The sequence below is a fragment of the Hemiscyllium ocellatum genome, chromosome 15, assembly GCF_020745735.1.
Source record: "Hemiscyllium ocellatum isolate sHemOce1 chromosome 15, sHemOce1.pat.X.cur, whole genome shotgun sequence".
Classification (NCBI taxonomy): domain Eukaryota; kingdom Metazoa; phylum Chordata; class Chondrichthyes; order Orectolobiformes; family Hemiscylliidae; genus Hemiscyllium; species Hemiscyllium ocellatum.
Genome location: NC_083415.1, coordinates 43,748,968 through 43,771,867, shown reverse-complemented (window position 1 = coordinate 43,771,867; position 22,900 = coordinate 43,748,968). Strand labels below are relative to the sequence as shown.

General features: G+C 40.6%; 1 protein-coding gene across 1 annotated transcript in view; it reads left to right on the top strand.

The window, feature by feature from the left end:
* The window catches only part of ptprt (protein tyrosine phosphatase receptor type T), a 1,408,195-nt gene that overhangs the window by 585,175 nt on the left and 800,120 nt on the right, over window positions 1-22,900 (top strand). Inside the window, exons 5-6 of the mRNA XM_060836083.1 lie at window positions 3,911-4,026; window positions 22,559-22,733. Coding sequence (XP_060692066.1) covers window positions 3,911-4,026; window positions 22,559-22,733 — 291 coding nt within the window. The remainder of the gene's footprint in view (window positions 1-3,910; window positions 4,027-22,558; window positions 22,734-22,900) is intronic.

Sequence of the window (22,900 nt, the reverse complement as noted above, 5' to 3'; positions counted from 1 at the left end):
TGAAGATTTCAATTATATAAAATAAATGAGGAAGAGAGTATCCTGAATATTTGGACTATAGGAGAGCAAGGAAACATTATTCTATAAAGTTCGTATTGGTTTCAGGATTGGCAACAAATCTGAGGAGTTAATGATAATTTTCATTTTTTAAGAAGTAAATATTACCCTGAAATGGATAATATGAAATGACAAACGTTGCTTTGTAATAATATAATTGTTGATCAGCTCCTCTGCATCTGCATCTGCATCTTGTCTCTGTGAGAGACAAGACAAATTGTCAAAACAGTGTAGTCTAGATAGTTTCTGAAGTAACACATTTTAGTCCTGACATAACAAAATAACAAATTTGTATATTTTGCCATCATAACTGATACTATAACCCATATACTTCTCTTTTTTTTTAAATGGATGTGTAATTCTATTAAAATTACAGAAGAAATTTCATATGAATACAACAAACAATAATATAACTAGGATGTGATTTTATTGGTTGTATTAATTTCTAATTTTGTATATTTTCTCTAATCTTTTAAAAATCTTGGAAAAATCATTTTCTTTGCTTATTAATTGTACTTTTTCTCCAATCACATTCTTGCTCCCATTAGGTTACGTCAGCTTTTAATAAAAAGACAATTTTTAAAAATTGGAGTTAGTTTAGGTCTGGTGGGTTTACAATTAAACTCTTTCACTGTTGATCTCTCCAAGATCCTAATACCCTGACCAAACAGTCAATAATAAGAGACTAGCGCTCACTAATCATACTTGCTCTCAGAATTTCTTCAGAAGTTGCAGTGATTAGAAATCAAAGCTACATAGCATCCTGCCCACTTCTCTTCTTTGTTGCACACCCACTTCAACCTCTAATCCTACTTCCTGACTTATCTTCCCTCATTCCCACTTCCCCACCTTATCATCCCCAAACAAGAATTAGAATTTGAAGAAATGAGATGCCACCTTGTTAAAAATGAGTTTTCAGTCTCATATAAGACCATAAGACATAGGAGTGGAAGTAAGGCCATTCGGCCCATCGAGTCCAATCCGCCATTCAATCATGGCTGATGGGCATTTCAACTCCACTTACCAGCATTCTCCCCCGTAGCCCTTAATTCCTCGTGACATCAAGAATCTATCAATCTCTGCCTTGAAGACATTTAGCGTCCCGGCCTCCACTGCTCTCTGCGGCAATGAATTCCACAGGCCCACCACTCTCTGGCTGAAGAAATGTCTCTGTATTTCTGATCTGAATTGACCCCCTCTAATTCTAAGGCTTTGTCCACGGGTCCTAGTCTCCTCACCTAATGGAAACAATTTCCTAGCGTCCACCCTTTCCAAGCCATATATTATCTTGTAATTTTCTATTAAGTCTCCCCTCAATCTTCTAAACTCCAATGAATACAATCCCAGGATCCTCAGCCATTCCTCGTATGTTAGACCAGGGACCATCCGTGTGAATCTCTGCTGGACATGCTCCAGTGCCAGTATGTCCTTCCTGAGGTGTGGGGACCAAAACTGGACACAGTACTTCAAATGGGACCTAACCAGAGCTTTATAAAGTCTCAGTAGCACAATCGCGCTTTTATATTCCAATCCTCTTGAGATAAATGACAACATTGCATTCGCTTTCTTAATCACGGACTCAACCTGCATGTTTACCTTTAGAGAATCCTCGACTAGCACTCCCAGATCCCTTTGTACTTTGGCTTTACGAATTTTCTCACCGTTTAGAAAGTAGTCTATGCTTTTATTCTTTTTTCCAAAGTGCAAGACCTCGCATTTGCTCACGTTGAATTCTATCAGCCATTTCCTGGACCACTCTCCCAAACTGTCTAGATCCTTCTGCAGCCTCCCCACTTCCTCAGTACTACCTGCCTGTCCACATAACTTCGTATGATCGGCAAACTTCGCTAGAATGCTCCCAGTCCCTTCATCCAGATCATTAATATATAATGTGAACAGCTGCGGCCCCAACACTGAACCCTGTGGGTCACCGCTTGTCACCAGCTGCCAATCCGAAAAAGAACCTTTTATCCCAACTCTCTGCCTTCTGTCAGACAGCCAATCCTCAATCCATACCAGTAGCTCACCTCGAACACAATGGGCCCTCACCTTGCTCAGCAGCCTCCCATGTGGCACCTTATCAAAGGTCTTTTGGAAGTCTAGATAGACCACATCCACTGGGTTTCCCTGGTCTAACCTACTTGTCACCTCTTCAAAGAATTCCAACAGGTTTGTCAGACACGACCTCCCCTTACTAAATCCATGTTGACTTGTTCTAATCAGACTCTGCTCTTTGAAGAATTTAGAAACCTCATCCTTAATGATGGATTCTAGAATTTTACCAACAACCGAGGTTAGGCTAATTAGCCTATAATTTTCCATCTTTTGTCTTGATCCTTTCTTGAACAAGGGAGTTACAACAGCGATCTTCCAATCATCCGGGACTTTCGCTGACTCCAGTGACTTTTGAAAGATCTCAACCAATGCCTCGGCTATTTCCTCAGCCACCTCTCTCAGAACTCTAGGGTGTATCCCATCAGGGCCAGAAGATTTATCAATATTAAGACCTTTTAGCTTTTCTAGCACTTTCTCTTTTGCAATGGCAACCATACACAACTCAACCCCCTGACGCCCTTTAATTGTTTGGAGATTACTTTAATTGTTGGGATATTACTCAGTCTTCCACTGTGAAGACTGATGCAAAGTACTTGTTAAGTTCTCCTGCTATTTCCTTATCTCTCATCACTAGGCTTCCAGCATCAGATTGTTTGGCAGTAATTCAATTACATTTGAAGGAAAAGACTATAAACATTTTCTGACTAGTTTAGTGTGTATCCATACATCAATATTTGCTTATTTTGGAATGTTACAGTGAATGTTTCAGAGCAACAGGGCAAATTTCACAGTGACATCCTGATTTCTGCATTGAAGTACTCAAATGTAGTAATCTGAGTTTATAATCTGATTTATTCTTGAACAGCATTTATGCATATACACCCTGCATTATTTATATTGCAAAATTTGGCCTTTTTACAATACTGGTGTGATTTTCTTAATCATTAATCAATTTGAACTTTCCTAGGATCTTGAAAAATTATCTACAGCTGATTATTACATATCCATGGTTAGATCCATATTAAGTTGAAAAATGTGGTGCTGGAAAAACACAGCAGGCCAGGCAGCATCCAAGGAGCAGGAGAATCGACGTTTTGGGCATAAGCCCTTCTTCAGGAATGAGGCTCATTTCTGAAGAAGGACTTATGCCCGAAACGTCAATTCGCCTACTCCCCGGATGCTGCCTGGCCTGCTGTGTTTTTCCAGCACCACATTTTACAACTCTCGTACTCCAGCATCTGCAGTTCTCACTTTCTCCTAGTAGATCCTTATTAATTTGAGCTGTATGTGCAAGATTCCTGGCAAACTTGCACAGTTTTAATGGCTAATTTGGTGAAACTCTAAAGACATTCCAGGCACTTACGAGTGGATTGGGGGTTCAGTGGTTAGCCTCAGTGGTGCCTCACAGCACCAGGGACATGGTTTTGATTCCAGCCTCAGGCAACTGTCTGTGTGGAGTTTGCACATTCTCCCCGTGTCTGCATGGTTTTCTTCTGGGTGCTACAGTTTCCTCCCACAATCCAAAGATATGCAGGTCAGGTGAGTTGGTCATGCTAAATTGCATGTAGTGTTCAGGGATGTGCAGGTTAGGTGCATTAGTCAGGGGAATTGTAGAGTAATAGGGTAGGGGCATGGGTATGGGTGGGTTACTTTTCAGAGGGTCGGTGTGGACTTGTTGCGTCTAATGGCCTGTTTCCACACTGAAGCAATTCTGTGAAATAGCTTTAACCAAATAAGTTCATTATTGTACTGGGATTGCCAACTGATTGATCTTGTTACTTTGTGAATTTCTTTTTAGGGAAAGCCCCTCATTTCCTTCGGCTACAGAACGTGGAGGTGAACGCAGGACAAAATGCCACATTTCAGTGTATCGCAGGTGGGAAGTGGTCCCAGCATGACAAGTTATGGTTGCAGGTTTGTATTTGATTTTTTTCAGATATTTTGAAAAAAAAAATCAGTTCTTTCTTTCAAATGTTTAAATTGTGGCACATTTTAAAAGGCTACCTGTAGGACCTGGAAGGGAGCACAAAGCAGTGATGTTCTTTTGTGCTGCTTTTCTTTTGCTTTGTTCCCTGTGTCACACTGACCTGAGCATCAATGGGATGTAGTTCAGTAAGTAGTGCCATTAGATCTTCCTCCAAATTGATAACTACATTATTTTTTCAGGTGCTTAAGAGAGAGAAACTCTTTTTCTTTTGTCTCTAATGAACCAATTTGACAAGTATACTTGCTATAGAGAATCAATGATGAAATAAGGTCTTTTTACTCTTCAAAGGATTTTTAAAGATTTTCCTCGATCTTCATTCAGAGTGGCCAACCTGGGAATCATTATCACCTCTCTGTTGATATTGAACAATTTAAAATGAACTAGTCCCTTCTTCAATGAAACCGAAGCTGATTTCTGTACATTTTTCACTTACCCCTGGTTGTGGAATGGATTCAACAGAAGGTACACAGTCCCAAGAATGAGAGCCTTAAATTCAATTCTGCAGTTAGATTCATGTCATGTCCACAGTCAAGTATTTTGTTAATATGATATTATTTACATGGAAAATTAACCCAATTGAACCTGTAAAGAAAAATCTACAAAAATTAATTAATATAGCATATTTCACAAGAACTAAAACCATTCAATATTTCTTGAAGTGGAGTAATACAAAAAACAGAATAGTGCAGGAACAGGCCCTTTGCCCCACCAAACCTGCATGTTACATGATGCTTGTCAGAACTAAAAGCCTTTTGCCTCAACACAGTTCATATCCCTCCATTCCCTATCTATGCATGTAGCTATCTACTTCTACCACCTCCTCTCACAGCTCATTCCAGGCACTTTCCACCATCTGTATAAAAAGACTTGCCTCTCACATTTCCTTTAAAGTTACTCCCTTTTACCTCGAACCCATGTTCCCAAGTAATTGAATATTTCTAATCTGGGAAAAATATCTCTGACTATCTATTCTACCCAGGCTTCTCATAATTTTGTAAACTTCTAACAGTTTGCCCCTCAGCCTTTGACATTTAAATGAAAACAAACCAATTTTGTCCAATCTCTCCTCATAGATAATACCCACCAAAGCAGGGAACATGCTGGTAAACGTTTTCTGTACCTCCTCCAAATCTTTCTGATAATGTGGCAACCAGAACTGTATGCAATATTCCAAATGTGGCCTAACTAAAGTTCTATGCAGTTGCAACATGACTTGCTAATTTTTATACTGTGCCCCAGCTGATGAAGACAAGCATGCTATACGCTTCTTGACCAACTTATCCACTCCTGTTGACACTTTCATGGAATTGTGGGCCTGTCTGCCTTCATCTCGCTGCATGCTAGTGCTAATAATGGTTCTGCCATTTACTATAAACTTTACTCCTGTATTAGACTTATCAAAATGCATCACCTCACATTTGGCTGGATTAAATTCCATTTGCCATTTCTCTGCCCACGTCTCCAGTTTATCTATATCCTAATTAATCCTCTGGTAATCTTCACTACTATCCACATCTCCCCCTATCTTCATGTCATCTACAAAATTACTAATTACGTATAATTTTATATAACAAGCCACAGGCGTCCCTGCACTAATCCTTGCAGAACACCACTTATCACAGATCTTCAGTCAAAGAAATATCCCACTACTGCTACTTGTTGTTATTTATGACTAAGCCAGTTCTGTATCATCTTATCAGCTCATCATGGTTTCCATGTAACTTTACCTTTTGTATCAGCTTGCCATGAGGGATCCTGTCAAAGGCCTTGCGAAAGTCTATGGAGATAACATCTACTGCCCTGCTGTCATCATTCATCTTTGTCACTTCCTCAGAAACCTCAATCAGTTTTGTGAGACATGACCCCCCCTGTACAAAGCCCTGCTGCCTATGGCTAATTTGTCCATATTTTTCCTGGGGACTTGTCTACCTTAATGGTTTTCAAAATACCCAACACCACCTACTTTTTATATTAACATGCCCTAGAACATACCCAGACTCAGTGACTATGTCCTTCTCCTTTGTGAATGTCAATGCAAATTATCGTCAAGAACCTCACCCACTTCCTCTAACTTGGTGCATAAATTCCCTTCTTTGTCATTGAGTGGATTCACCCTTTCCTTAGCTGCCCTCTTGCTTCTTATATATGTATAAAATGTCTTGGGATTTCTCTTAATCCTGTTTAATGTCACAGCCCCTTTTAGGCCACCTAACTCCTGGTTCCTTTCAGCTTCCTTTATAATCTTCGAGGACTCTATCTGTCTTCAATTTCCTAAACCTTACATGTGCCTCCTTTTTCTTTTTGACTCAACTCACAATTTGTCTTGTCATCCAACATTTCCAAATCTTGCCATTCTTATTCTTAATTTTTCACAATAACAGCTGGTCCTAAACTCTGATCAACTGACCTTTCAAGGATTCCCAGGTGACCAATGTGGATTTACTTTCAAACAGCTGCCCCCAATCTACATTCCCAAGTTCTTACACAATGTTGTTGTAGATGGCCTTTCCCCCTGTTTAGTACTTTCACCTGAGGGCTACCCTTATCCTTATTGATAAGTAACTTTAAACTTACAGAATTATCGTCACTGTTTCTCAAACACTTCCCCACTGAAATGTTGGCCACCTGGCTGGGCTCATTCCCCTAGCTGGACTATTTACATATCGCTTGAAGAAACCCTAATAGATGCACCTAACAAATTCCACTATCCTCCTGCACCTAAGCCCCAGTCAATGCAAAGGAAGTTAAATCCACCCACCATAACAACCCTGAAAACAACAAATGCCAGAGATCACAGTGGTTCAGGCAGCATCTATCTACACTCGAAATATTAGCTTGCTGTCTCTCCATGGGTGCTGTCTGACCCATTGTGATCTCCAGCATTTGTTGTTTTCAGTACAGATTCCAGCATCTGCAGTAATTTGCTCCACCTTGACAACCCTATTGCTTTCATGTTTTTCCATAATCTGCCCACATATCTGTTCCTCTGTCATCTGTTTGCTCTTTGGAGGCCTGTAGTACAACCCTGTCAAAGTGAATGTACCTATTCCTGACCTCTACAGATATGGCCTCACTGGATGAGCCCTCAGTGCAGCTGTAATATTCTTACTAATGAGTAATGCAACTCCCCCATCTCTTTTACATTCTTCTCTATCTCACCTGAGTTCGGAATCCTGGAACATTAAGCTGTCAGTCTTGTCTCCCACCTTACAACATCTCTGTGATAGCTACAACATCATAGTTACATGTATTAATCCAAGTTCTAAGTTCATCCATCTTATGTGTTGTACTTCTCACGTTAAAGCAAACACATTTCACAATCCCCGTCCTGCCATGTTCAGTAACCTTTCTCTTTCTGTTCTTCCTCTTAGCCTTACTGGCCGTAGTCTCTAACTTCCCCTGAGTTATTTCACTTGCTGACCTATTGCTGTTGTTCTCGCCCCAATGCCACACTAGTTTAAACCCTCCTCAGTGACACAATCAAACTTCCGTGCCAGGATATTGGTGCTCCTCCAGTTTAGGTTTAATCCATCCTCCTTGTACAAGTCTCACCTGCCCCAGAAGACATCCCAATGATCCACATAACTGAAGCCTTCCCTCTTAAGCCAGCTGTTTAGCCACATATTAACTCTACTATCTTCCTACACCTAGCTTCACTGGCATGAGGCACAGACTAATCCCAAGATTACAGCCCTAGAAATCTTGATATTCAACTTACTACCTAACACCCTTTCTTCCTATGTCATTAGAACCTCTGGTTGCTCACCCTCGCTTTTGAGAATTCCTTGCTCAGAGCCACCCTTGGCCTTGGCACCAGCAAGGCAACACACCATCCTAGAGTCTTATTTACGACCATAGAGATGCCTATTTGTGCCCCTGACTGCAGAGTCCACTGTTACTACTACTTCAATACACTTTGCTCCCACTATGGTGCTACCGTTCTGGCTGCTGTTGTTGCCACCATCCTCTGATAGGCAAACATTTGTCCCCGAACAGTATCCAAAATGGCCGACTTGTTAGAGAGGAGGATAGCCAGAGGGGACACCTATATTGACTGCCTGTCCTATCTGCCTGAACCTTGGGTGTGATCACTTCTCTAAAGCTCCTATCTATGACACCTTCCATTTCTTGCATGCTCCTGAGGATGTCTATTTGTCATTCCACCAATCCATGCAGTCTGACAGAAGCTGAAACTAGGCAGCTTCTTGCAAATGTAGCTGTCAGGGATGTTTGAACTGTCTCTGATTTCCCCTATTCCGGTTAAACGCACTACCCTGTTGATCGCCATTGTTACCTGTAGCAACTATCTAATTAAAAATAAATTTCTATTAAATTAATTTACAGTTAACTAGATGGCATTTATCTCTCCACCCTTCAGGCAATCTGCCTGTATTCCTGATGAAGGGCTTTTGCCCGAAACGTCGATTTTCCTGCTCCTTGGATGCTGTCTGAACTGCTGTGCTTTTCCAGCACCACTCTATTCCAGAATCTAGTTTCCAGCATCTGCAGTCATTGTTTTTACCTAGCTAACTAAATGGTCACTAATGTTGGATCCTCAGTAAAGAATACTAAAGTATATACACTCTGTAAACAGTCTAAGTCAGAGGTGGGTAATCTTTTCATGTTGGAAGGCCTCATTATGTTAGTTGTAATCTAATAAGGCTACATCCAAGAAACTTACATATATTCTTCAAAATTCACATCATTTTGTAAAAATCTAATGACTATGTACTAACTAACTAAAAAAAGAAAAAAAAGTTAATTCTAAAGTTAACTAACCTTTTAATGACTTTATTGTGACTGCTTTTTGTAGGAAAGCATTTGAATATTTGGTTGCAGCATGGACGTCTGCGGTTATAGCTGACCCTCTAGATGGGTATCCGTCGTTCGTGACGTTAAGGGCATCTTGATTTTGGTTAAGTAGGAGAATGTAGATTCGCAGCAATAAATGGGGATTATTTCATTCAATTTTCTTTTACTCTCTGGTATTTTAAATACATTCATTTTAAGATTAAAATAAAAATAATAAAGGATGGAAAAACACATATTAATAAAAAATAAAAGATTTGTGCTGCAAATTTGTATTCATTCAAAAGACCACACACAATGGCCTAGAAGGTTGAATACAGCCTTAAGACTTCAGGTTCCCCACCCATGGTCTAAGTATTACTCTAAATACATTGGGTGGCATGGTGGGATAGTGGTTAGTATTGCTGCCTGACAGCGCCAGGGATCTGGGTTCAATTTCTGCCCCAGGTGACTATCTGTATTGGGTTTGCACATTCTCCCCATGTCTGTGTGGGTTTCCTCTGGTGTCCTCCCACAATTCAAAGATGTGCAGGCCAAGTGAATTGGCCATGCTAAATTACCAAGTAGAGGGTAAGGGAATGGGTCTGGGTGTGTTACTCTTCAGAGGATCAGTGTGCACTTGTTGGGCTGAAGAGCCTGTTTCCATACTATAGGGAATCTAATCAATATCTATGCTATTCTTTCACTCACCTAAATACTACTACTGTAAAAATGTATGACTGCACACAGCACGTTCCCTCAAAGGGAAATGTGAGAATAGCTGGACACTTTGTTTTTGTGATGTCGATTAAGGAATACATAATGTCCAGTACAGTGAAGGATAACTTCCCAACTATTCTTTGGCATCATGCTGTGAGATCTTATATGTGTTTAAGAGGACAAATGAGTCCTAGGTTTAATAACTCATCTGAAAGGTGGCACCTTGAATGATGCAGCGCTGGAGTGTCTGCCTTGATATTCATTCTTAGGTCTTTAAACCCATAAGCTTTCAGGAGCTACCAACTGAGCAACATCTGACACAAACTGTGACAATGGTGATAATTTATTGATACAAGTTTGATGACCTCTCCATTTTCGGCTTCTAGTTTTACAAAAGTACAAGATTGACTATGCACCACTTGTCAAATAGTTGTTTGCAAATTGTGGAAATTGCATCTATGATATCCTTATGTTCAGAGCATCTTACCATTAACATGCCTTCTGAAATTCAGTCTCCATGTCTCTAATTTGCCTGTCAACTGTCTTTGTAAACCTTAACTTTAAGCCTCAGCTCGGAAAGTAAAATTTTGACAGAAACACAGAAAGTGCTAGAGAAACTCAGCAGGTCTGGCAGCATCCATCTGGAGATAAATAGTGAACACTTCCAAAATGACTTCTTAAAAACTGAAAGGGATTGTAAAACTTTGTATTTTATAATTTTGACAGAAGTAGGGAGGAGTCAAGGAAACAGATGGTACAAAATACAAAGGGGTTACTTGTTGGGATGAAATAGAAATAGGGATTTAAAACATGTGTAAATTAAGGTGTGGCTAAATGAAATAAATACAAGTAAATCACTTCTTCATGTGGAAGGTATGTTTGGGGCCTGGGATAGTGAGGAAAGGGATGGGGAATGGGCAAGTTTTTTTTAAGGGAGTAAATTTTAATGTTACAAAATGGGTCACATGAGTGAAATAATGTTCCTAATTTTCATTCCCAGGTTGGGTGCTTAGAGCCAAGTGAAATTCCAGCTTTGCAAGCACAAATTTTAAAAATGGCCACCTATTCTTTGCATTTTCAGTCTAGTGGAAGGGAGGGGGCTGCGGGGGGCGAATGGCTGGAATATAATTTGGGCTAAGCAGCCCAAGGGACATCAGGCTCCTAACTAATGGGACGGGTATGTAAGGTGGATAACCAGCCTCCACTCTGACACTGTGATGAACAATTACAAAATAAAGATGGAAACAAGATCTCTCCTGCTCTCACCCATTTCCTGACTTTCCACACTCCATCCAAACCAACCCATGTTACCTAATGTCTAGCGCCAAACCCCAGATCCTCCCATTCATTTCATGCTCATGTTTGATACTCTAAACATTCCCCAACAATCCATCAGAGCTCCATGCCAATGTGTGCACATATACACATCCCCCACAGCACCCATATCCCTGTTGTCACCCAATGCCCATCTACCCATTCCAAAACCACCTAATACCCAATGTTCCCAATCATCAACATGGACTATCATAGTTGTTAATCCATTCATTTCCAACTCATATATCACCTATGCATCACCTTTTGCCCTATCTTTCTGCTTTGTTTCTACCTCTTCCACGCTAACTCACCCAGTAACCATTATGGGCATATATCAGGAGTCATGTTGATAGAAAGTAAATTATGGCTTTATTGATGTTACTATTAAACAATAAACACTCATTGATACAATTTCAAAATTCAATACAAAAATTCAATTCAATGGGTTCCATTATGGACTGAATATTATCAGACATCTCTTCTCATTTTTGATCAGTTTCATGCAAGGATTCTCTCTATCAGGCTTTACCAAGTTTCTCACATTATCTTCCCAGCTTCCCTCATTAACTACACACTATCCTATGGCAGTCCATCCATTTGATTGCCTCACTTGCCATGGACAGAAATTCTCATCACTGCTGAGAAACCCCAAGATTCCTAGTGCGACTGCCCTTTTAGAAAGCCAACCATGCACTGACATTGACAATCAGTAGTTTTCTGTTCACAGTCCATGTCTGGAGAACATAACAAACAGAACAGGTCTTTTATAAAGCTTGCAGTCAGCATTCACATCACGTACAAATGATGGTTTGACATACTCCTTTACACCATGGAACAAGGAGCTGTCCAAGAAGGAGGGCCATGGAATGCCTCCACAAGGAGCTTTGATGTAGAGACCATTCCCCAATGAATGCAGCACCAGTCATATTTACCAAGAGATGGTGGGAGATTCTATGTGCAGCATGAGTACTCACACCTTGCCTGAGATCTTCAATTATCTTTGTGCTTTGTGCCCACTAGCGTCAATTTTAAAAGGTCATCTGTGATTAGTTCTGCCTCACCGAGATGCCTACCTTGAATCTGAAATGGCCAATGATATGGTCAATGTTGCTTATGACCAGTATTTACACTCCATACCAGTTGGACATTTCACATGCACAATACTAATGATTAGATATGACTTCAACCTATCCTCTGTGAGTGCAAGATTGATTGGTTTGCCCTTGAAGAGTCCCACCACTCCAAATGGAGTTTACAGATTGAGACAGCAAAATAGAACTTGACTCCACACACACCAGGTGTGGTCACAGCCATTACTCATTCACAGTTTGTATTTCGGAGCTGAGTGAATATGGAAAGTACAGAGGTTATACCTTGAACAGTGAATCACATGCTCAGCCTGGTCATCAATGAGCCTTCCAAACATCCATGCCCCTTTTAATTTCTGGAACTCCTTGGACAGGCCATCGCTGCTGATTCCCACGTGGAGTTGCAACTGCGACTCTAACCCCTACCCTGAGCAACGGCCCTACGATTCCATCCTGCCAACCATCTTGGTGCACACTCCCTAACACATTTGGCCTTCATTGTGGTTCCCACCAATAACAGCTCATCAACCTGTTTATATCTCAATCTTCCCACCTTCACTGACTGTGCCTCTCTTCTGCAGCTCAGGTTGCTGTGTTTAATCTCTAGCATAGACTTGCCCCTCATTTCAATCAAAGTAGTGCTTCCTGAGAGCGCCTTTTACTTGATGCAGCTCAGCCTCAGGATCGACTGACAAGGACAAACAGTCACAACTGACGACTGACCAGACCTCTCATGATCTCCATGCAGCTCCCTGACTGATGTTATGAGAATCCTCTGACTGGACCTGTAGGACTTACAGCTGCCTACTCCCCAGTGTGTAGTGAGATAGCCCACCACTTCTTGTTACCCAACATAGATGATTGACCATGCTGAAGACCCTGGCCTGTGATTATAAGATGCCCTTTACTGACTGTGCCGTGACCTCCTGACAGACTGCATCTCCTGTTGAATTGATGGAAACTACTCCCCATCAAATTTGAGACATGGCAATTTGGTTGAAGTGTATACAGTGTGTTTCCCCATATGCTGCTGGTTCATGCTACAGATATGAGATTAAATTTGCACTGTGCCATTCAATAATGTGTCCACACCATTAACTGCTCACAAACATGTTGAGCTGCGTCACACTGTGCTAGGCAGGGCAACAAGACTGAGATACTCATGCTGTGGAAGTAAAAAGCCAATAGACAAGGCAGGGCAGGGATACTGAGAACACTGAAGCATAAAGGTGAGCTGGAGAGGATTGTTGACATGCAGCCTGATAAATTCCATAAAATGAGTGCCCACTTCCATACAGGATGTCCTGGCAGGAGTATTGCAATGAGAGATGCTGGTGTGCTCTAAAGTGCAGCGTTGAATTGCAGGCTGTGAAGCTGGTATTTGTGCACTCGTTGCCCATGAATATGTCCTGATGTGTTGGTACTGGGTGTTTGGAGCAGCCAGCAGTGAGCTGGAGTTGCCAGGTAACCGCTCTGAAATACATCGCAGAACTTGTTGTCATCCAGCGAATGGGAGAATGAGAAACTGCATAAATATGAGGTCAGATGAATTATTAATGAGACGTTAATACATGCTAATACATACAAATAGGTTTCTCACCATGATCTCATGAGAATTTTGTTGTGCTGTTCAACACTATGTTGGAAAGTAAAACCTCAAAAAACTGTTAACTAACTAACCTGTGATTTTCCCAACTTTCTGTCCATGGCCCACATTGTTCAGAGGCTGGGAAAAATGCATCCATTGAATTTTCTTCAACTTATGAAAGCAATTGTTTTACTTAAATCCTTGATCCCAAAATGAAAACAAACATGTCCATTCTGTTAGCAATTGGAGCTGTCCAGCACTAGTCGAGCAATAATCTGCTCATGAATGTTCAGTTCAAGTTCAGGCAGGATATTCAGCTTCTGACTTCATTATAGCCTTCGTCCAAACTTATGCAAAAGAATTGAATTCAAAGGTGAGTTTAGTGATTGCCCTTGACATCAAGGCACCTTCTGACCGTACATGATATCAAGGAACTAGAATAAGAAAATAATAAGAAAGAGAAAAAGGAGTAGGCTGTTTGGCCCCTCTAGTCTGGTACACCACTCAGTAAGATCATGGCTGATCTGGCACTCCAATTCTGCTCTTTCCTCGTAAACCTTGATTCCCCAATTGATCAAGAATCTCTTTATCTCAGTCTTAATTATCTGGTGAGCTGCACAGCTCTGCCCACTCAGCTCTCACCAGTCTTAGACAAAGAAAATTGCTCTTTAACTCATTCTTAAATTGGAGCCCTTTATTTTGAGACAATGCCCACTGGTCCTAGACCCTCCCACAAGAGGAAATATCCTTTCAGCATTTATCCTGTCAAGCCCCTTAATATTTTGGACCACTGTTTCTCTGGGAAGTTGAGAGTGTGGATCCTCAGACAAGGTTGGTTTCAATATGGTCACCTCTCATTCTTCTAAACTGTGGGAGTAAAATTCCAACCTGTTCAATCCCTCAATGCCAAGGATCATCCTAGTGAACTTCTTTGAACTGCTCCAATGAAAGTATATCTTTCCCTATATAAATCTGTTTTGTTTTACCTTCAAAATGTGCTCTACAACTTTTGAGTTCGGATCATCTCTCACAAATGTCGGCTTTTTATTTCTTATTAACAGTACTACCCCACCCTCCTGTCTCCCGAAAGGTCAAATATTCCTGAATGTAAAGTTCCCAGATTTGATCTCCTTGTAACCATGTTTCCGTAATGGTTCTGACATCATATGAATTTACTTCAATTTGCACAGTCAGTTTGTCAACCTGATTCAAAATGTTTGGGGCATTAAGAATCAAAGTCTTTAAACTTGATCTATTGTTGGATTTCCTTACATTCTTATTCCCTGACGCACTATGACATTTGTAATTTTGTTCGGTTTTCTGGTAACAATCAGCCCTGTCGCTAACTTACAATCCTACCTTCTCCTTTACCTCTGATTTTCTAATTTTCTTGTAACTGAACCCCCCTGCCCCCAACTCCAACCAAACCACAACTTAGTTTAAAGCCCTAACTACAGCCCTGGTTATCTACAGCCATTCATCAGGATGCTGGTCCCAGCATAATTCAAGTGGAACCCATTCCATCAGAATAGCTCCCTCCTTCACCGGAACTGGTGCTGTTGTCCCATGAATTCAATTCCTTTTCTCCCATGCCAATCTTTGAGCACACGTTTACCACTTTAATCTTGTTGACCCTGTGCCAGTTTTGCTTGTGGCTCAGGCAGTAATCCAGACATTATTACCTTTTTGCTTCTGCTTTTTAGTTTAGATCCTGCAGCTCATATTCCCTTAGCACAACCTCTTTCTACCTATATCATTGGTACCTATGAGCCCAGAGGCGATATTCTGAACCCAGGCTCCAGGCAGGCAAAACAGCCTCGAGACTCTCGATCCTGACCAGAGAGAATAGTGTCTATTCACCTGATTATACTAACCCCAATGGATGGGTTCCTTGATTGCCATAGTGTCAATCACTCCCAGTAGGCTACAGTTCTTCAATTGAATTGAATTGAATTTATTGTCACGTACCGAGGTAGCTTTGTCTTGCGAGCAATGCAGGCAGATTATAGAGTTAAGTAGCATAGATAAGTAAATAACAGGTAAACAGTGGCGAAGACAAAAACACAAGTACAGGCGAATGTAAAGAGTTTGTGAGTCCATTCAGTATTCTAACAACAGTAGGGTAGAAACTATTTCAAAACTAGCTGGTACGTGTGTTCAGGCTTCTGTACCTTCTCCCTGATGGTAGAGGTTGTAGAAAAACATTGCCAAGGTGGGATGGATCTTTGAGAATGCTGGTGGCCTTTCCTTGACAGCGGGCCTGGTAAATGGATTCAATAGATGGGAGGTTGGCTTTTGTGATTATCCAGGCCGAGTTCACCACTTTGTGTAACCATCTCCGATCTTGAGTGGCACAGTTCCATACTAGGTAGTGATACATCGAAACAGAACTCCGCTCAATATTGATTATCATCCCCTTCTCCCTCCAACCAACCTTGTCTGAGGATCCACACTCTCAACTTCCCATAGAAACAATGGTCCAAAATATTAATCATCTCAAATGTTGTCTGACCATCCACCTCTTAAGACTACCCCCTACTAAGCCCAACAAATATATTTGCATGTCTGCAGAATTCACTTCTTTGCCTGAATGTAAGCCTAGTTTATTAGTCCATCTTAGATTTGCACGGGAAACAGTCAACAACATTACATACGACTTAGATTCCTCCTACTCTCTGCTGGTCATGTCTGAAAACCTTTGACCCAAGGTCTCCCTGATTTTCTCCAATGCCATTTCAAAAATCCCAGTTTTAGTTTTCTGCCATCCTTGCCAATTACTGTTGTATTCAGTAATAGTTCTGAACGGGTTAATGAGGGAGACTGTGTTAATCTGATGATGTCAAACAGTCTTGGGTGGTGTTAATAGCTCTGGATCTCAAAAGGTGACAGATTGTCATCTAAGTCCCCCAGTGATCTTACCAAAAATATCTAACAGGAAAATGCAACTAATTCCTACCATCAATAAATTACAACTTAAGACAAGAGCCTCAACTCATTAAGATTCAGTGGTCATTCCTCTACTGCTGTAAATTAAATAGACTCTTTGATTCAATCAAGGAAAGAGAAATGCTGGCAGCAATGCCCTGTCTATATGTTTCACCGTTCTGATATTCAATCAATGTCCTGGGTCAAAGATTCTATTTTTACGATATTCACGGAGTTTGTGCACTCCATCTAATAAGCAAAAGATTTTTATGTCGACTCATTACAACTTTTTGCTAGATCAGGTCATTATTTCTGATTACCTTTCAAGAAGAACTTGTGTCCAACATGTATCAACTCAGCTAATTAGGTATCTTCTGCAAAATTTGACATCTTTACAGGAATAAACCTGTCAAATTTGCAATCTTTAACAATGTAAATGTTGTGCCATTGAAGTTTTTCTGTTTCGGCAAAGGTCAAGCTAAATTTTCCTGCATCAGTGTTGCATTGAGTTACTGAATCCATTTATAGTGCAATTGTGATAATAGTATTCCTTGAGATGGGTTCACACTAACACATTTATATAAATGGAGCCTAAATCCTCAATCAACCTCTGATCTAACATCAGAACAGAAAGACATTGAAACCATGCAAAACCGACTCAATCAGACCTTTACTTGACAATTATGCTTCACTAATTGAACATTCGTGTGAAGCAGACACTGCTTTGCACTAAAGTTACACATCTTGTGTCACTGCATTCTTGTTTAAATTTGTCCTAAAATATCTATTTCGAGTCCTTAGATGAATCTAGTCCCAGGGTTTATGTTTTTCACTGTCTTAACCTTGAGACCTAGAGTTCTCTCTTAGCCCTACCATATATGTCTCTTCAATGTACTTTATTTTATTCAGTGCTGGGATGTAAGCTTCACTAGCAGGGCCAGGATTCATTAACCATCCCTCATCTCCCTCGAGAAGGTGGTGGTGAGTTGTCTTCTTGAATCACTGCAGTCTGTTTAATGTAGGTAGACTCACAATGCCATTGAGGATGGACTTCCAGGATTCTAACACAGTGCTACATTTCCAGGTCAGAATGGCGAGTGGCATGGAAGGGAGCTTGCTGTTGTCGGTGTTATTGTGTATCTGCTGTACTTGTATTTCTAGAAAGTAGTAGTTGTAGTGGTTGTGGGTTTGAAATGTAAGAAGACTTGGTGAATTTCTGCCATGCACCTTGTAGCTGGTACACACAGCTGCTATTGTGCTTCAATGGAGGGCATGAGTGTTTGTGGACATGATGCCAATCAAGTGGTCAGCTTTGTCCTGGATGGTGTCAATTTTCTTGAGTGTTGTTGGTGCTGCGTCTATCCAGACAAGTGGACAGTATTCTATCACTCTCTTGACTTGTGCTTTGTAGACAATGGACAGGATTTAGAGATTCAACAGAGGAGTTACTTGCTGCATTATTCCTGAGGTCTGACTTGCTTTTGAAGCCACTATATTATTGTGGTTGGTTCTGTTCAGTTTCTGATCAGTGGTAACCCCCCAGATGTTGTTAGTAGATAATCCCATTAAATATCAAGGGGCAATGGTTACATTCTCCTGAATTGGAGATGGTCACTGCATGGCAGTTGTCTGCCATCAATGGTATTTGTGAACTTTCAGTCCAAACCTAGAATACATTCGGGTCTTGCTGCATTTCATCATGGCATCTTTCAGTATCTCTGGCATCACAAAAAATGTTGAGCATTGTACAATCATCAGTGAATACTTCTGACCTTATGATGTAACATTGATAAAACAGCTGATATTGCTTTGCTCTATGTCATAACACTTGAGAAACTAACGTCCTTTTGTGGTGCAATGATGGTGTCCCACCTACTCCAGAGGTGTGTAATAACTCCTCTGAATAAGTTGGTTAGAAAAAAAGTTTAAATTAAAATAAAAACTGAGAAACTCCTGTCCATATGTCCTGGGGCAGTGATAACTAACATCCAATAACCATGACCATCTTCCTATGTGTCATGTATGACTCCTACAGTAGAGTAACCCCTCCCTATTTCCATTGACTAGTTTTCTAGAGCTCCTTGATGCTACGTTGCTTCAGATATGACCTTGCTGTCAAGGGCAGTCATTCTCGTCTTCCCTCTCGAGTTCAGCTCGTTTGTCCATATCTGAACCAAGTCTCTAATGCAGTCAAGAGCTGAATGGCCCTGTCAGAACCCAAACTGAGAATCTGTGAGCAGGTTATTGATGAGCAAACGCTGCTTGATAACCATCCATCACTTCACTGATGTTCGAAAACAGACTGATAGGGTGGTAATTGACCAGGTTGGATTTGTCCTTTTTTTGTGTACAGGACATAGTGGGCAGTTTGCCAGGTAGATGTTTGTACCGTGATTGTAAAGGAACAACTGTCTTAGCCATTATTTGCTGCAGTCATTCAGATGACTGGTTGGTTAATTAATTGGTTTTCATTCTAAAATGGCAGCCTTTTAACTTTCTGTATTTGCATTGTAGAGGTAAAATCACAAAATACATTTGACTAAACCTGACTGGCTCAGAACCAACCCATCCAACCAAGCCATTACATATATTAATCTTAACTTTTAGCAGTTGTAGTTTTAGTCGTCTGTGCCTTAAAATTTTGATTTTTAAAATTCATTACTCATGAGAGATGGGCACTCCTGGCTGGTCCAGCACTTATTACTCATCCTGAGCTGCTTTTGAGAAGATAGTGGTGAACCATCTTCTGAAACTGTTGAGTCTATTTGATGTAAGTCTACCCATAATGCCATTAGGGAGGGAATGCCAGCATTTTGACCCAACAACAGTGAAGTAACTGCAATATATTCCCAAGTAAGCAGATGTCATAGAAAGTAACTTGGAGGGGAAGTTGCAAGGAAGTTCCCATGTATTAGCGGCCTTTGTTCTCCGGATGGCAGTGGTCAAGCAGTGCTGCTTGATAACAGTATAGATGACACCTTCCATCACTTTACTGCTGACTGAGATGAGATTCATTGGGTGGTAACTGACCAGGCTAGATTTCTCCTGCTTATTGTGTGTTGTGCAGAACATAACTGGGTAATTTTTTAACATTGTCAGGTCAATGTCAGTGTTCTAATAGAAATGCTTGGTATGGGACACTGCAAGTTCTGGAGCAGAAGTCTTCAGTAATGAGTGTTATCCGGCCCCCTTAGTCTTTGCAGTATCCAGTACCTTCAACTGTTTCTCTATCAAGTGGAGTGAATTGAATCCTTTGAAGTCTGGCATCTGTGATGCTGGGGATGACTGGAGGAGGCCAAGATGGTTCATCTACTCAACACTTCTGGCTGAAGATTATTGTAATTACATCAGCCTCGTCTATTGCATTGATGTGCTGGGCTCCCCCATTATTGAGAATGGGGATGTTTCTGGAGCCACCTCCTTGAGTGAGTTATTTCATTGTCCTCCACTCTTCACAATTAACTGAAGCAGGATTGCAGAGCTTAGATCCAATCTGTTGGTTGCGGCATCACCATTAGATAAGCTTTTGTTTTAATATATCAGATTTTATTAGATTCAGACTTCACCCCCTGCTGCGGTGAGTTTTGAAACCATGTCCCCAGAGATATGTGGTTCTGGATTATGAGCCAAATGACAATATTACTATGCCACCAGCACCCCTATAGTCTGTAAACACATGTAAAAATTAACTAACCATTTTTGCCACACAACAGAGTAGTAGCAACAATTTGAATTTTACTTTTATATGTAATTTTAAAAATCTGCATAATAAAACCTCCAAAAGTGCTTCAGCCCAGAGTATTATAAAGCAAAATGGATGTTAGGACAGTTAATAAAAATAGACAGAGAATCCAAAATACAGAAAATGAAGTAGGTATTGAATGGGGTTTAGCAAGCACATCCCAGAATTTACAGCCTTCACATTCATTGAGGGGCAATTAAAATTGGAGATCCTCAAGAAAGCAGAATTAGTGAAATGCAGATGTCATAGAGTTGTGGGGCTGGAGAGATTACAAAGATGGGATATTGGGAGATTTTAAAAATGAAGATCTTGAAACTTGTAAATGAGGTTCAGAATTTTAAAATTGAGACATTGCTTAGTCTGAAGCCAATATGGTCAGAGAACATATTGTTGAGGGGAGAATTAGACTTGGTGCAAATAAAGATGTGAGCATTCACCTTGAGTTTCTTCAACTGAGAGGTAACAAAGAAATCGAGAAGAGTTTCAGCAGGCTGATGAGCAGATTTACTTATCCAGGAAATATTAGGCAGAAAGATACTAATCAAACTCTATAACTATCAAACTGCCTCTCACCATCATCTCACTGATCCCCTGTTTGCTGTCCTGTAGATTAAAGAGACCAATGTCAGCAGCATGCAAAATAGAAATTTCATAATGGTGTCAGAGCCACTTGATAAAGTAATAAAGCTGGAAGGGAGTAGGAGTGTCCAGCCCATTGTGAAGATGATATGTGTATGGATCAAGCTGTAAATAAAGACTTCCTGTATAAAAGTCCATGAACTCCCATAGCATTACTTAGGGGTCTGAACACTCTTATACCCCAAGCACTTCAATTTCTACTGAGCCTTAACAACCTGTTGGACCAACCCCCCAACCTCCCCCAATCCAATGCAATTACTCCCCATGACTTAACTCTTGAGCACCTGCAAATAATACCCAACACTCTGAGTCTCCTTCAACCAACTGTGTCCCAACCTGACCTAACTGGCCCCCAACACCTTGGTATCCCTCAAAATGACCTGACTAGTCACTAACCTGATAACCCTCCCCAACCTACCTATCCACCTTCCCATCTGCCATGAACTAACTTGCCATCTCAGCCATTAATTCACCCCCTTAGACATCTACCCACCTGCCATCCTACCGCCACACCTACTTGCCTCTCTAACTACCTACTAATGTATCTCAGTCACCCTATCCACTTATCCCACTCACTTCACCCACCATACCATTCTACCCATTCATTCATCCACTCACCTGTTTACTCATTCACCGATATTCAGAACAGACATTTAAACATTTACAGTGTTGGAGAAAGTGGATATATCATCTCGCTGACTCTTTCTGCTGGTCTCTACATGAATCCCTGCAAAGAGGGAGTTCTTCTACATTGAAAGTCAGAAACATTTAAGCACATCCAAGTAAATGGATCCTTTTCTGTCTGTTCAGCATCAGGTTCAGCATTTCCAATGCTCATCAAGAAGCATTGGACTCATGTTTAAATCCCTCAAAATAAGATTACTCAAACCATTGCACCAATGTGTTAAGTAAGATATGCATCCCATGTGATTGTGGTGAACTGTGCCTCCTTGTCTCTCTTAAGTTGTTTGTAGTCTTCAACACAGTTGCTCACAAAAGCTAAACAGTCAGGAAATATTTTTAAGTTTTAGAAATGAAGCCCGTCAGGAATAAGTTACAAGATTAAGAAGTAAAGCTGGAATGACTCAGAACATTAAGTTTGCCAAAGTAAAAGAACTGTGTGCAGCTTTGGAAAATTGATTAACAAAGGAACATTAAAGACATAGAGAGGATAGATTCAGTAGGATGACAACAGGGATGGTAAGTTATATCAATGAGGAAAGGCGTAGTACACAACCAGTATTTCCGCTGGAGCAAAGAGAAAGAGTGAAAATGATGCAGATATTTAAAAATAAGGAGCATGTTGAATAGGAAAGTTCTTCCGATGGCTAAGGAATCAGTGATAAAGAGTTGAAACAGAAATCATTTCATCTTTTCGAGGGAAATTGAACAAATCTTTAAAACATAATTCTACAAGCCTATGGGGAGAAAGTGAAGCAACGTGAGAGGTTGAACGGCTAGATTTTGAGCTGTAAGCTTGTACGGTTCTGTAATCAGACACAACCCTAATTAAGAAGATACGCAAGCAAATTACATTAGAATATGGTTATTCCGAACCACAATTCTGAAACCAACTAATAATTCATCATTATTCAATCAGAATTTACCTAAAATTTGGTACATTTTCTAATTAAGATGTATTTTGTTTTGTACAGCAATGGAATGGAAAGGATACAGCATTGATGGTGACAAGGGTGGTTAACCACAGGCGTTTTTCTGCCACTGTCAGTGTGGCAGATACATCACAGAAGACTACAAGCAAATATAGATGTGTGATCCGCTCAGAAGGAGGCTCAGGAGTGTCCAACTATGCAGAACTAATTGTGAAAGGTGAGCCATTGCTAATGTGTTCTTATTAAAACCACAGAAGTGCAAGTTAGATAAAAGCAATAGGACGTGTTATTGAAAGTCCAGTGGAGTAATATAGTTTGTTGGTGTGTGGAAACTTCCATTGCCTTGGTTAAGTAAAATTGCTCTGATATTTGCATATATATTGT